Raw genomic sequence first — 15885 nt, 5'->3', positions numbered from 1 at the left:
TACCAAAATTTAACTTTTGTCCACATTTTACCCCATCTCCTTTTCTATCTTCTTTCAAACATACATACCGCTGGGAGCTTGCAACTCACACCTGTAATCCTAGCTATTCAGGAAGCTGAGATCTGAGGATCAAGGTCTGAAGCAAACCATGGACAGAAATGTCCATGAAATTCTTATCTCCAATTAACCAGCCAAAAGCTGGTAGTGGAGTTGTAGCTGAAGTGGCACATCACAGCTTTGAGAGAAAAAGCTGAGAGACAGTGCCCAGGCCCTGAGTTCAAGCCCTAGAACCAGTGTACACACACACACACACACACACACACACACACACACACACACACACACACTTTCTCGACCTTTAGAGAATAAGTTAATACATTGTGGTCCTTTATTCCTAAATATTTCCATGTATTTTCTAACAACAGGAACACTGTCTTGTGTACCCATGGTAGAAAAATCAACTTGCCTTAAATTTAACATTTATGTAATTTCCTTGTATAAGTTAAACAGTTCCATAATTTATATACCGACTTAGATTCTAATTTGCTCAGTGATATCTTTTGTAGCATTTTTAAAACCAAAGTGTACTGGATACAGAATAGGAAGCAGTTATCAAATCTCCTGATCCTTCTTTCATCTGCAACATTTATAACATTTATAATCTACCCTTCTTTTTCTTTTGGGTCTGGTCGTGGGGCCTGAACTCTGGGCCTAGGTGCTGTCCCTCAGCTCTTCAGCTCAATCCTAACACTCTACCGCTTGAGCCACAGTGCCACTTCTGGCTTTTTTCTTTTTGCTTATATGGTGCTGAGGAATCGAACTTTGGCCCTCATGCATGCAAGGCAAGCGCTCTACCACTGAGCCCCCTTCCCAGCCTACCCTTCTTGCTTTAAGAAACATAATAAAATGTTCAGCTGGGTGCCAAAGGTTTACACTTAATAAATCCTACCTATACAGAAAGCTGAGATCTAAGAATCTTGGCTTGAGTTAGCTCCAGCAGGAAAATTCATGAGACTCTTATCTTCCACTAACCATCAAAAATTCAGAAGTGGAGCTATGGCTTAAGTGGTAGAGTGACAGCCTTGAGTGAAAAAGCTCAAAAGGGACAGCACCATGGCCCTGGGTTTAAGCCCCCATGCCAGCGCACACACACACACACACACTCACACACACTTGACAGTATGAGACCTGAGTTCAAGCCCCCGAGTATAAGTCATAACCATCCTCAGCTTTATTAAAATGAAGATTGCTTAGCACCCTCCCCAGGGTTTCTGATTCAGGTGTGGGAGGTGGGACTCCTGCACCTGTGTTTTCAGCAACTTTCCAGATGACGCTGTCCCTGCTGGTTCAGGAGCTGCAGTTTGAGAACCGCTGAGTTAGAGCAACATCTGGTCCCCAGCTGCCGCTTGCCACCACCATCTGAGCTTGGGTGCAATATAATTAGATTCATTTTTAAAGAAGCCACCAGAAGCAGTCAAATTTCCCAACTACTTTCAGCATTTTACCAGCCAGGAGAGACATCACTTCATTATTTCTCCTCTTAAAAAACATGTAAAAGAAATCACAGTTAATGAGCAGTATCCTTGATGGATTATCTTTATAATTAAACACATTTAGATTTGGTGTTTTCTAATAGTTTTATGAAATAATTGAAAATATAACCTCTAGGTTGATTCCCTTGGGCGTTCTTGGGCTAACTGGCTGAGAGGTGATCACCAGCAGGTGGCGCTCTGAGCCAGTTCATGCCTGGATAGCATGAAGGCGGACACAAGCCAAGGTGCCTGCTTTAAATCCTCAAAGGAAGGTCTCTTAACCACTTGTCATAAAATACCCTGAGACACACGTCTTGGAAAATCGAAGTGTCAAGCTCAGCAGCTTTGCCACATTTCAAACTAGGTAATTACCTTCTCTCCCAAAGGGAATCTGTTTTATGTATCTGTGTGCTTTCTGGGTTACAAGTTTCCCAAAGGCAATGATCTTGCTGTCTTCCATTCATTCCACACAATGCCAAAGTGAATGCACATTTTACAATAACAATTTAATTATTCTACACCCCTCTGAGCTACATGATGACCTGTTATATAATTGCCAGGTGTATAGAAACCTGAATAAATCTCATAAAAACCTTTGCAACAAATGAAAGTTTTTATTTGACCTACAATTAAATTGTTTAGTAACTTCACCTTACCAACAGAAAAAACAAAACCATTTCCCTGTGGTTCCAAAAGGGAAATCATTATTGAATAAACAATGCCACACGTTTCAGTCAGTCCTTTTTATTAAGTCTTCGGTCTTTTTTTTTTTAACTACACACAACAAATACTTTGATATAATTCTAAGATAATAAAATAGTTGAACAATTTCGAGGGTCTTTATTTTAGATTTACATCTGTATAGAAACAATCTGTGGAACGCCTCACCTCAAAATGAAGGTGTCTAAAAACAGTGATTCATCAGACTTGTTTTAAACATTTGTTTGGTTAAAAGATGTGCTTTCCATTCCCAACTGAAATGGGTCTCCATGCAGTTTCCATTAGATCCAAAGCGCAAGGCCTTGGGAAGGTGACCAGGGACAGGAAGATGGCCATTCTCCCCTGCCCTTCCTTCCCTGTGTGGAGCATAGTGATTGGACAGGGCTGTTTACAGATGCTGGGAAGAAAAGAAATCAATTGTACATCTCTAGCTTGTACACATCAATGACTACCAAGTCTTTGCAAAGAGCTCCCATATGTAGATGGGAAATTCCATCATGGTGGCACGGTGCCAGCTGGCCCTCAAATATTCCTTTCTCCCACTAATCATGTCAGTTCCTACCAATAGACTGTAGCCACAATTTCTCTAAGGGTTGGTTCATTTGCCACACATGAGTGATGGTCCTTACAGGCGTCACTCAATTGCTATGTCTTAGTGCCCAATACAGGTCCACTGTCCCTTAAGAAATACCCCACCCTTGAGTCTCCAAAAGTGCCTAAGCATGAAGACCCCATGGAGACAGTGCCTTCAGGGGACACTCCCTGCAAAGATGCCTAGGGACTCTGGCCTAGATCATCCCATTGATCTTAGTCCACTCGTAGATGTCCTGTTCACACACGATGTCGGAGTTGATGAGGAGGTATCTGTCACCAACACAGAAATGCTTCTGACAGGCGGCGCATTTGAAGCACTCCAGGTGATACACTTTGTCTTTCACCCGCATGGTCATCTCGTAGGCACGGATCCGCTTGTCACAGGAAGCACAGAGACCATCTTGGCCAAACAGCCTGAGGCAAGAAGGAAAGAAAGAAAGATAGAGAGAAAGAAGGAAGGAAAGAAAGGGAGAAAGAAAGAAGGAAGGAAAGAAAAAGAGAAGGAAAGAAAGAAAGGAAAGAAGGAAAGAAAGAAAGAGAGAAAGAAAGAAGGAAGGAAAGAAAAAGAGAAGGAAAGAAAGAAAGGAAGGAAGGAAAGACGGAAGAAAGGAAGGAAGAAAAGAAGGAAGGAAAGAAGGAAGGAAGAAAGGAAGGAAGGAAGGAAGGAAAGAAAAAAAGAAAAAAGCTCAGTTACTGAGGCAGGCACAATATTGAAAGAAAAGACCCAGTGAAGGCTTCTATGGAAGTTAAGCAAAGTAGGAAAAACTGGGCCCGGATGACAGCCAATGACTCTCCCCCCCACTTCTCTCTTGAGCTGATACAGTACTGGAACTTGAACTCTGGGCCTCATACTCTTGCTTGGATTTTTCACTCAATGTTGGCACTCTACCACTTGAGCCATACCTCCAAACTTCCAGCTTTTTGGTGGCTAACTGGAGATAAAAGTCTCATGGAGTTTTCTGCCTGGGTTGGCTTTGAACCACAATTCTCAGATCTCAGTCTCCTGAATAGCTAGGATGACAAATGAGAGACATCAGCACCCAACGTGAATCTTTCCTAGGCGGTAAAGGGCAGGCTGCCTGGCATTGGCCATTTTGTTTGGTGATATTCCTCCCTATCCTGAGCTTCTCCTTGCTTTTAGCAATCACTCTCTAGGTTCCTCTGGGTGAGTGTACACAACACTGAGCTGAGGTGACTTGTGATAAAGGCTAGGCCCACTGCCTCCCAGGGGAACTTCCGTTGTACCTAAGGAGCTGGAGTCGGATTCCTAGGGGACCCAGAGAGGGGAAAGCAGATTAGAAACGCATCTCTTCCAAGTCAACAGCCACTAATTCCTTGAATTCTCCTCCAAGCTGAGAGTCCCATCTCCACGTGATCATTCCCTAGGGCTACAGCTGCTGGGAGACTGGGAGTGCCAGGGGAGATGCACAGTGCAGTTCCTCTTGCCTCTGAGACCCAGTGGGACACACAGCATCTCTCCCCCAGCAACCCTTCATGCTCCTTCGCTAGCCCCCTGCTGAATTGCTGAGGAAACCCCTCTCCTTTGCCTCGGTGACTTATGAACATTTCAAATGGATAATATTCAGTGTCAGGGTGGGACGTGGTTGGGGTGGGTTCAGTGATGGGAAACACTGGGAAGAAGGCCCGGTAGTCTGTGCATGAATAACTCTGACCCAGACTAGACCTGAAGAATGAGCCCCAAAGAGTGGAATCACACAAGTACTGGAACCAGACACTGCAGCTCCCAGGTCCAGACCATGCTGAAGCAGCTGAGTAATGGTGACTTCTCAGAGCAAAAGAGCAGTATTAGTAGCTCTCTTGTTGGGCTGTTAGCAGCATCACACAGGGTGTGTCAGATCACTCCAGGTCAAGGGGGAAGCCAAAGCCAGTTAAGTCTGAACAGAGCCACAACTGTGCTACAGTTTGTGTACATGTATGCAGGTACTGGGGGCTAAACTCAGGGTCTGGGTACCATCCCATAGCTTTAGTACTCCAGGTTGATACTCTACCTCTTGAGCCATGACTCTACTCCTGGCTTTCTGGCAGAGAAGAGTCTCACAGACTTTCCTGCCAGAGCTGGCTTCCAACCATGATCCTCAGATCTCAGCCTCCTGTGTAGCTAGGATTACAGACATTTGCCACTGGAGCCTGGCTCCTACTGGGAGAGCTGCAGGATCATTTTCACCTGGGGTGATCCCATAGCCACGTTAGCAGCGGTTTTCTTGTGAAAACTACCCTAGGACTATTTCAGGCCAACACTGATTGTTTAGGAAATTCTTACTTCAGAAAATCAGAGAATCATTTGTGCTTTCTGAGGGGTGGTAGGGGAGCTAAGAGCAGCTGCCAGCTCTTGCAACACTGGAGCAGATGTATGGTCTCAAGAAAAGATGATCTGGTGTGCCAGGGCTGGCTCATTTCCCTGGGAATCCTGCTTTTCATTGGAAGATCTCCGGGTGTTTTCAGAGCGCTGCTTGGGTACACACTCATTAGTGGAGAACATTTTATCCCACTGTAGCAGATGGTGAAGCGGCAGGTAACCGCAACATTGGAGGTCACTCAGTAGAAAGAGAGTTCCGGTGTCCTGACTATGCAGTAAGTTAAGTTTGGGAGTGAGCAAAGATGCACGGTTCACAAAACATTGGGAAGGAATTAAGTCCAACAGCCTGGTGTGTGAGATTCTTTAGGAAGGAGAGTCAGGGAGCCAATGACAAGCTACTAATGAAAGTGAGGGCAGAGGGCTATTGTTTGGGAGACAAGCTCAAGTTCCAACCTCACCTCTAACTAGCCAGGTGAGCAAATGACAGTCCCTTCTCCAGCCTTCTGTGTCCTGTCCTGTGAAATAAGGGAACTGGAAGAGAAGTCTGCAGAAGTCCCTCCCAAGTCAAATACCCACAGATTCTAGTGATAGTAAAAAAAACAAAACAAACAAACAAACAAAAAACAGAATCTGACACTTGACTTGAGCATTAACCTCTGGCACCAAGAATCAGTGTTTTGGGCTGGGTATCCCAGAAACAGCTCCTGAGGCAATGATTTATGTACATGTGATGTGATGTGATGTGATGTGTGTGTGTGTGTGTGTGTGTGTGTGTGGAGTGCCACTCCTGGAGCTTGAACTCAGGGCCTACGCACTGTCCCTGAGCTCCTTTTGCTCAAGATCAGCACATTACCACAATTCCACTTCCAGCTTTTTAATTGGAGATAAGATTCTCATGGTCTTTCCTGTTGGGCTGACTTTGAACTGTGATCCTCAGATCTCAGCCTCCTGAGTGATGGATTAAGGATGTTCTCCAGGGAAAGTGTGTAGGGGGGGAGAGTACTGGGAGCATGCCTCAGAGAGAGCCTGGGCTTCATGCTCAGGAGTGTTATGTTACATTTCCAAGTCACCCTGCCTCCAAGGAAGACTGCAGAGCTTGAGGAGTCCTGCACTGTGTGTCTCTGACAGCAGGGTCTAGGTTGGGCCTGGCTGTTGAAAGTGGAATCACAGGCAGGAAACTGGTATAAACTGGATCCAGGAGATCTAGACTGAACACTCATAAATAGCTGTTGTGAGACTCCCAACAATATAACAGCAGCAGGTGCAGGTTCTGTGTGTGTGTGTGGGGGGGTGGGGGTCCTTCTGCTAAATTGCACTGGGTGAGTCAGTTTTTAGAAACCGTTAAGGGGAGATTTTATACTAGAAGACAGATTGGACCCCAGCCCCATCAGAGAACCCACAGAGTAACTCCTTTAGCTTGCTTTGTTAAAATATACCACCAGATAGGCCAAGAATGGAAGTAAACAAGTCCACAGCTAAAGGACCATCTCTAGAGCAAACAAGCATGTTTCTCATTTGTCAAGAGGTGTCATGTCATAAGCTTTCTGCTGCCCAATTTAATAACAATAATATAAATATTAAAGGAGGTCTGCGAATGACTGCGGTAACACAGAGTTAATTAACATGTTGCCTGGGAATGTAGCAAGGAGAGAAGAATTATTTCATGTCACCAAGACACAAGTTAATTAACATTGGGTTCTCCCAGACTATTTTTTTTTTCCTCTCCTTTTTGAAAATAGAAAAAAGATTAACAAGCCCAAGCAGCACTGGTTCTATTCTTGAACGTTATATAAAACCATAGAGAGAGAGAGAGAAGCTCAGCTCTTTCGACCTTACTCTATCTGACTTCATTTAATAAGATTCAAATGATTGGAGAGGGATATAGTGAGGGGCCCAGTGGGGATCATTTACCCGTCTGCTTTCTGACTGATTTGGCAGGCTGGGAGCGAGCAAAACCAGGTCTCTATTTATCCCAGTTCTATTTCCTTGTGAGTTAAAAAGAAAGGAGAAAAAGGAAATTCAACAAAATTATGATCACTGAAAAACTCTTCTCTTTTTTAAAACCACGCAATTTGCAAGGACTTTATCAGGAAATTTAGAAGGGAAGCAAAGCTAATTCTTTGGACCCAAAGCTGACATGCTTCTTTCCCTAGAGAATTACCTGCAGCTTTGTTATTATTTCCATGTATAATGCTCTGACAGCAGATTTAGGGGGAAGAGGTGTCGAGTGGCCAAGAAAACCAAAATCTAAACAAGTATCTGTGGGCTGAGTGGCCCTGAGGTATCAGGATTGCACGCTCTGCGGGGCCTCTGCCATGGGAAGATGGCTTAGAGCTGAAAGCTACACCGTTGAGCAGATCTGACAGTTGAGGGCACAAAGTTGCATCTACAGCAGGTTATATGAAACTAGAGATACTAGAACACTCAAGGCAAAGGCACTCATTGAGTGCCAGATCCTTCACATGGCCAAGAGTTTACCCAGGGCAGGAGCACTATCCTCAGCTTCTGTCTCACTGGCATTACTGACTTCCTATTTTATCCTTGAATTTTTCCATCTCCTCATCTGTAACTTTGGAAAATAGCCAGGTGCTAGTGGCTCATGCTTGAAATCCTAGCTACTCTGGAGGCTGAGATCTGTGACTGCAGTTTGAAGCCAGTCTGGGCAGGACTCTTTATCTCTTTATCTCCAATAAACCACCAAAAAGCTGGAAGTGAAGCTGTGGCTCAAGGGGTAAAGTACCAATCTTGAGTGAAACAGCTAAGGGTCAGAGTCCAGGCCTTGAGTTCAAGCCCTAATACACACACACACACACACACACACACACACACACACACAACTAGAATTTTTTTTAAATCAGAATACTGTCATGATAGTAGGTTATAAAGTCAACCAATATCTCTGATACTCATGTGCCAAGCCAAGTACTTTGTGTGTGTATGTGTGTGTGTGTGTGTGTCTGTCTGTCTGTCTGTCTGTGTCTGTGTGTGTATGCTCTCGTGCACATGCACGTGCCAATCCTAGACCTGAGAGCTGTCCTGAGCTTTTGTGCTCAAGGCTAGTGCTCTACCACTTTGAGCCACAGCATCATTTATGGCTTTTGGTAATTAATTGGAGATCACAGACTTTCTTGCCTGGGCTGGCTTTGAATTGTGATCTTCAGATCTCAGCCTCCTGAATAGCTAAGATTACAGGCATGAGCCATGGACAACTGGCCTAATCCAAGAACTTTACATGTGGTAAATCATTGAATCCTTTCCACTTCTTGGAAGAGGTACTGGCATTACCCCCATTTCACAGATGAGAAGAGTGAGGTTAAGTACCTTGGTCCAGGTCACAGAGCTAGGAAGCAATGAGGCTGTGACTGAAAGCTCCTCTGACTTCAGTATTCCTTGGTAGCTAGAGAATATTGCCTTCCTACTGTGAGAGTCAATGCTCCATGCTGAGAACATGCTTGCTTGCTTGCTTTTTTTATTAAATTATAATTTTATTATCTTTAAGTAATTGTACACAGGAGTTACCATTCAACAAATCAGTTCATGAATAACATTTTCTATCTTTAAATTTCTCATCACATAGTATTGCGGTCATATAAAAGAAATGTGTGTGTGTGTGTGTGTGTGTGTGTGTGTGTGTGTGTGTGTGTGCTGACACATTCAAATGAGCTCTGAAGAATCCACCCCCAGCCAGGCGCTGGTGGCTCCTCCCTGTAATCCTAGTTAGTGAAGAGGTTTTTGATCTAAGGATCAGAGTTCAAAGCCCACTTGGTAGACAAATCTGAAAGATTCTTATCTCCAGTTAGTCACCCTAAAGCCCGATGTGGAGCTGTGACTCAAGTGGTTGAGTGCCAGCCTCCAGGGGAAAGACCAAGCAAGAGTACACAGCCCTGAGTTCAAGCCCCAGTTTAGCACAACAAACAAAAAGGAGCCCACCCCACCCCAAGCTTATCAATTAAAAACTCACCAGTTCCCATGATCCTATGATATCCCTTGTGTACCCCTCCCCAATCCTATCCTTGAGTCTGACCCCAGAATTGCATCCCTAGTCTGAATTCCCGTTTCTCCTTCTCTTGCCTTGAAACACATTATCAGTCTGTTCCCACCCATGAGGAGGGAGTCTCTGAAACATGGTCTAAGCAGAGAAAGAGGCACAGCCTCCTCCTTGGGCATGTGCCCCACATACCCCCACCCAGACGTGCCCCAGGAGAGACAAGGAAGGCACCTGAGGTAGTCTCTGCGGCACAGCTTTCGGCCCAGTTTGTAGTAGAGGCGCCGTCCCACCTCGCCCAGGCGACATCCACAGAGGTCGCAGCTGAGGCAGTCCTCATGCCAGTACTGGTCGATGGCCTTCAGGAAGTAGCGGTCCCCGATGTTCTGCTGGCAGCCTCCACATGTCAGCAGAGACGGGGGGATCTGCAGCACCTCATCTACTGGCTCCCTGGGGAGGAGGCCAAGAGTTAGGGATAGGCTCACTACAGAGAGGTGAGCACCCAGGTGCAGGAACCACTTTGGGACAAGCAGGGAGCCTCCAGCCATTGCCCGCTGCCAACATGGAGAGAAGGAATGGGATTGCACAACCCTCAGTCCAGATGGCAAAGATGCAGACAGCCTAGTGTTAAAACTAGAGAGAGCTAGACTTTCCACCTGAATCCTGGAGGTAAACACGGGGTACCAAGAGTTACCCCAGGGGGCTGGGAAGTTGGCTCAGTGGTAGAGCGCTTGCCTTGCATGCAGGAGGCCCTGGGTTCGATTCCTCAGCACCACATAAGCAAAAAGAAAAAAAGCCGGAAGTGGTGCTGTGGCTCAAGTGGTAGAGTGCTAGCCTTGAGCTGAAGAGCTGAGGGACAGTGCCCAGGCCCAAAGTTCAGGCCCCACGACCGGACCCCCCCCCAAAAAAAAAGAGTTACCCCAGCCACCAGCACTGTGGTAGATCTTACTCTCTTCTGTCTTCCCAGTCTTCCTTTTCCACCTCCCAAACCCAAGATCCATGAGATTGCTTTGGGAACAATGCCGAAGGGGACATTTGGGACCAAAGGACTGCCACAGTCTGAGCATCTGCTGACTTAGATTGCTGAAAATCTACAAATTACCCATTGAATTCATGTGCCTGTTTATGTTAAGCCCATTTTAACATATAAAAGCAGAGGTGAAAGTCAGGCCTGGTAGCTTACACTTGTAATTCTAGATATTCAGGAGATGAGATTTGAGGATTGTGGTCAAAGCCAGACTGAGCAGAAAAGGTTTCATAAGACTATAATCTCCAATGAATCAGCAAAAAGCTAGAAATGGTGGCCTGGTCAAAATGATAAAGGACATTAGTTAGACTTTCCTTCACAGGAGAATTTTTACAACAGCAAACTGATTCAAATGAAGTTAATTTAGGAAAGTCAGTGAGGAAGGGTTAAAAAACAATCATCTTAAAGAAAGTGGAAAGCAAGGAAACTGAGGCTGAGGACTCTATCCAGGCAGTCAGTTTGCTGTGAAATTGAAATATGTGTAGTTTCACTAAGAAGTCGTGCACTATCTACTGTCCACCTCCGGTCCACTGAACCTTACTGGACCCTGAGTACTTTTGCTTTCCATTTTAAGGGAAATCACTCTGCCCAAAGAAAAAGGCAGAACAACTCCAGCATTAAATAGGAGACAAGAAAAAATTTAGTTCTTGTTCATTTGTAACGTGTTCTCTAGAATATATGCAAATATAAATCTGGGTTTAAAAAAATCTATTATATTTGTTTAAGATAGACCTTATTTTATATTTGTTTAAGATGGACCTTCCTCATCCAGGCACAGGTGGCTCACACCTATAATCCTAGCTACTCAGGAGGCTGAGATCTGAGGATCACAGTTCAAAGCCAGCCCAGGCAGGAAAGTCCATGAGACTCTTATCTCCAATAAACCACTAGAAAACCAGAAGTGGTGCTGTGGCTCAAGCAGTAGAGCACTTGCCTTGAGCTGAAGAGCTGAGGGAGTTCAAGCCCCAGAGTTCAAGCCCCATGACCCACAAAAACAAAAAAAAAAGATGGACCTTCTTTCAACTATGAAATTCCCAAACAGAGTTTCCTCTTGCGTCCCGTGGAGCTGTAAATCTGTGCTTGCTGATTCTAGCTGGCACTCTTAGCAGGGATCCTTGTGTCCTAATTGGCCAGTGCCCACAAAGCTCCATCCCACTGTAGTTAGGAACAGTGAGACTCTGAGGATCTGTGTTTATAGTACATGCTGACAAATACAGGTAACTCCATCCAGGAAAGTATAAAAGTATGCCCTAGGAATACTAACACAAAATCCTACTGTTTATGGATAGAATATAAGATTATTTTCTTTTAGAACAAGGAAATGTAAAGCCCAAGCCAGTTTCTGTGGGGGAAATAAAGACCTAAGTTTGTTTACTGTGCTGGGATTGAACCGAGGATCTAGAACATGCTACCACTCAGTAACATCCTGATGTTTTAAATTTTTTATTTTATTTTTATTTTGAGACAGGGTCTCAGTTAATTGCCCAGGCTGGCCTAGAAACTTCAATCTTCCTGCCTAGCTTCCCGAGTTGCTGAGATTAAAGGCAAGCACCACTTCACCAAGCTAAGACTAGACAGTGTTAAGAATTCATCGAAGTCTCTGTTTCTACAGGGTATACACCAGGTTTTCCAGCCTCCATTCTGAAAGGTAACTAACATCCTTGGCCTTTTTGAAGTGCATCGACTCAGAATTGCATTTCTTCTCTGTTCACAGCCCATGGTCTTACTTTGGGCTTTTCAACAACATGCATGGAGCCTTCTCCAGATGCTGTGCTGCCAACCAACTGTGAAAGAGGAGAATTTACACTTAGCTGGTGCAAAACTGATTGGAATGAAAATGAACTGTTCTTGGGACTCAAAGGGAGGCAGTAGGGGCCACCAACTGTATGGCAGGCAAAATGGCTATGGACATGAATTCTCTCTTTCTGTCTACACATTTCATTTAGCAAGACTCCATGTGTATTTGGAGGCATAATAGTAGCCATCCAAATTGGCTTTGAGCAGGTACACAAAGAAGTCTCTGGCAGGAGAAGTTACAAAGAAGAGATGGTAATGGCCTCAGAGGTGATAGAGAAGGACAGGATAAGATACTGGGTCTATCTATCATTCTATAATTAATGATAATGTCACATTATTATGATAGACAATCTGACTCAGTGATTGATTGTGACTCACTGTCAAATTAATATTTGATGCTTTCCCAGAGCCTATCCTGAGTATTACATCCGAGTGTCCCTTCAGCGGGGATTTCTGGGATAATTTCTCCACAATTTCTAAGCTGGAGGGTGGGGGAGTGTGTGTTGAAACTATTTCTCAATTAGCTTGTTGGTGCTCAAGGAAAACCTGCTCTCTCGCTGGGGACATAACGAAGGGAACCATGGACTATGACAGGTGCAAGCAGCATTATAAAGTTATTTAGAAATGTGTTTTCTAGCCACAGGGAGAAAAAGAAAAAAAAAAAAACCTTAGAAAGAAGAAACTTATTTTAAGGAGACAAACCCTCCAGATTTATTTTCTGATAAAAGGATTAGAGACTAAATTCTGCCTATGGAAAAGCATTAGGCACTAATTCATGCAATTCATTCCTTTACTGTATGCCTGTATGGTTCACTAACCTCGGGAAAACCAGGGCTCAGCTCTAATTCTAGGTTTTCTTTTTAAAAGTGAACAAACTATACTCGAAGTCCATTGTTTGCATTGACAGCTACTTTTATAGAGGAATGGTGTTTTTTCCCCCGCTTGGGAATCAAAGAAGCCAGGTTTTTGTTACAACACATCAAGCTCCTTATAGCACTGGTTTCTTAACCTCTAAGACTGAAGAGTGATGTTTATATTCTTATTGGATCACGGTAGTTCCTGTGTTTTATGAGAACATGCTGAGTTTCTATGCTGGTGACTGAGGGTGAAACTCAGGTAAATAAACACCAGGCTGAAATTGGAGGGATGGGGGTGGGGGGGGACTTCCAGCAGGAAAGTACAATTCTTTTAAAGCAGGGAAACAAAACAAAACAAAACAAAACAAATGCCTCTTAAAAGCACAAATGGACAAGTCATTAACCAGCTCCTTTGGTCTTGTGTAACAAATCCCTTCAAAGGATTAGATGGGGACATCAAAGGAATAAAAATTCAAAACCAGACAGCTAATGACTCTTAAAAGGGCCTTTACGCTGACAGGGGGAAAATGATACCTTAGACACCCCTTGATCCTCAAATTAACACCAGAGAATGGGTTGGGGTGTGGGCTGGGAATAGGAAAGCTAATTCTAAACCTGTGCCAGGCTCAGCAAACAGATGCACCACATGCTCATTAGCTCTGCTTCTCTGACCCCAAACGAGAGAGAGAGAGAGAGAGAGAGAGAGAGAGAGAGAGAGAGACAGAGACAGAGACAGAGACAGAGACAGAGACAGAGACACAGAGACACAGAGACACAGAGACACAGAGAGACAGAGAGACAGAGAGAGACAGAGACACAGAGACAGAGACACAGAGACAGAGACAGAGACAGAGAGACAGAGACAGAGACAGAGAGACAGAGACAGAGAGACACACAGAGAGACAGAGACAGAGAGAGAGGCTGCTTCCCAGGAAAACACATCTACACACAAAATGGTGCACCAACTTTTGGGGTTCACTGAGCCCCATTGAAGAGTTCCCCATTGGAGGGGGGGGCGGTATGTACCCAGCTTAAATCCGGATTAGCCGTTTTAGAAATCTCTGTAGACTTGAATGAGCTCGGAGGTGGACAAGTGATATCCCTTCCCCTCCCATTACCAGCGCTGCGGGCACCCACTCCACCTGGGACCCCGAAAGGTGGCCATCGGGGTCTCCAGAGGCAATCTCTTGATAGGGCCCCCTTTCAGGACCAAATGGACAAAGAGAAAAGGAGCCCAGAAGAAGCGAGAGGGAAGAAGGAACAGAAGTGAGCCCTGTCCCCGGTCCCCCACCCCCACCCCCCTACACACACATACCCCAGGCTGCACCTGCGCTCCCGGAGCTCCGGAGCATCCCGGTGCAAACTTTCTGCCGGGCAGTGGGTCCGGGGAGCGTCGTGGGTAGCCCAGGGGGACCCGCAAGAGGCGCTGGGCCGACCTGCTGGTGTCGCCAGCCACCCGATCCCTCTCGGTCAGTGCCCAGGAGTCACCCGCGGGGAAGGGACCACCCTGCGGGAGACAGAGGCGGCCGAGGGCACGGGGCGGGCGCGCGCCCGGAGCCCCTGGCGGGGGTGAGGGGTGTGGGGAGGGGGCCCCCGCCGCGTCGCACCGCCGCTCGGGGCGCCGGGCTGGGGGAGCCGGTGGATGGCGGGGGCTGGCCGCACTTACTCGGACGGATCCAGGCTCTTCCTCTCGATGGCCGAGGACATTGGGGAGGGCGGCGGGGTGCCGGGCGGCGGGGGCGCTCCCTTTGTGGCGCGGGGCTGACCGGCTGGCGGGACTCGGACCCCCTCGGGTGCACGGGCGCCGCCGCTCCGGCGCCTCCTCTTGCTCGGGCGCTCCGGTGGCGAGCTCGCCCCTCCGCGCTCAAGGACAGTCAGCGCGCTCCCTTCAAACGCCAAAGAGAGAGAGAGGGGAGAGAGAGCGAGTCACCGGGCTGCGGGCGCGCCGAGGCCGGGCCGGGGAGCCGGGGAGCCGGGGTGGGGGTGGGGGTGCCGGGGCGCACACAGCTTGGCCCCGGGCGGCTGCAGCGAAGCTGCTGCTGCTGCTCAGGACTTAACCTTCCATCCCGGTCCCGCCGCCGCCGTCGCCGCCACCGCCACCCGGTCCCGATCGCGCGCCGCCGCCGGCTCCGCGCCGCCCGCCCGCCCGCGGGGAGGGTACGCGCCCGCACCGAGCCCTTCGCACCTCCGGCGGGGTCGCGGCGCGAGGGGGCGGCGGCCTGGGGGCGGGGAGGGGACCGTGCGTCTCGGCCCGGGCTCCCCGGCTTCCTCCTCTCTCGGGAAGGGCTATTTTCGCTCAGCTTCCCTCGGTCTCTGGTTTCATTTCCTTTTTCCTGATCACGATTCAAATACAATAGAAGGAAATCACATTTAAAGAGACAGCTGCCCAGGCCCCCTCCCCTTTTTTTCTTCCCTTTTTTTTTTTTTTTAAACGGGGCTCCTGGGGATTAGCCATACAAACAGCCGCCGTCGCCGCGGGACCGACTTGGCTTCTTAAAGGGGCCCGCGTTGGAGACCGAGAGTCGCTCGGTGAACACCTTACCTCTCCTTGGAGATCGGGGAGGCCGGGCTGCCACTAGATCCTTCTTGAGAGCTCCCCTCTCGTCTGCGTTTCCCCTTTTGGCTGAACTCAGGCTGAAAGTAACCAGCCCGCCCGCTCAAGCAAGAAAGAAGATAAGCCAGGCCCCCCGATGGCTCACGCCTGGGATCCAACTCGGGAGGCTAAAAATCTGAGGATTGTGGTTCGAAGCCAGCCTAGGCAGGGAGAGTCCAGGAGACTCTTATCTCCAATTAATCACCAAAAAGACAGAAGTGGTAGAATGCCAGCCTAGAGGGAAGAAAGAAAAAAAAAGCTCAGGCACAGCGCCCAAACCTTGAGTTTAAGCTCCAGGACAGCACATGAATAAATTAATTAAATTAAAAAAGAACGTGAAATCATCACCAGCAGAAGAGCAGGCTTCTGCCAGAGCCACTCGGGCGCGCGTGTCCCGGATTCAGACCCCAGGTTCACCGCCTCGGAGCGCAGGGTGCCTGGGGTAGCTCGTCTCTCTCCGCGG

At 47.2% G+C, this 15885-nt stretch overlaps 1 protein-coding gene across 1 annotated transcript; it reads right to left on the bottom strand.

Annotated features, from left to right (window-relative positions):
• Positions 1-2305: 2305 nt before the first annotated feature.
• On the bottom strand, positions 2306-14961 carry Lmo2 (LIM domain only 2). Its single transcript, XM_042691425.1, has 4 exons — positions 14888-14961; positions 14496-14715; positions 9383-9598; positions 2306-3260 (listed from the first exon to the last, which is right to left on the bottom strand). Exons 1-4 carry the CDS (start codon positions 14892-14894, stop codon positions 3041-3043), a joined length of 663 nt encoding a protein of 220 aa, XP_042547359.1. The 5' UTR covers positions 14895-14961; the 3' UTR covers positions 2306-3040.
• Between the last annotated feature and the right edge of the window lie 924 nt (positions 14962-15885).

The sequence above is a fragment of the Dipodomys spectabilis genome, unplaced genomic scaffold (genome assembly GCF_019054845.1).
Source record: "Dipodomys spectabilis isolate Male_0828 unplaced genomic scaffold, ASM1905484v1 ptg000145l, whole genome shotgun sequence".
NCBI classification, from domain to species: Eukaryota; Metazoa; Chordata; class Mammalia; order Rodentia; family Heteromyidae; genus Dipodomys; species Dipodomys spectabilis.
The sequence above is the reverse complement of the archived record's forward strand: the minus strand, read 5'-3'. Positions and strand labels throughout refer to the sequence as shown.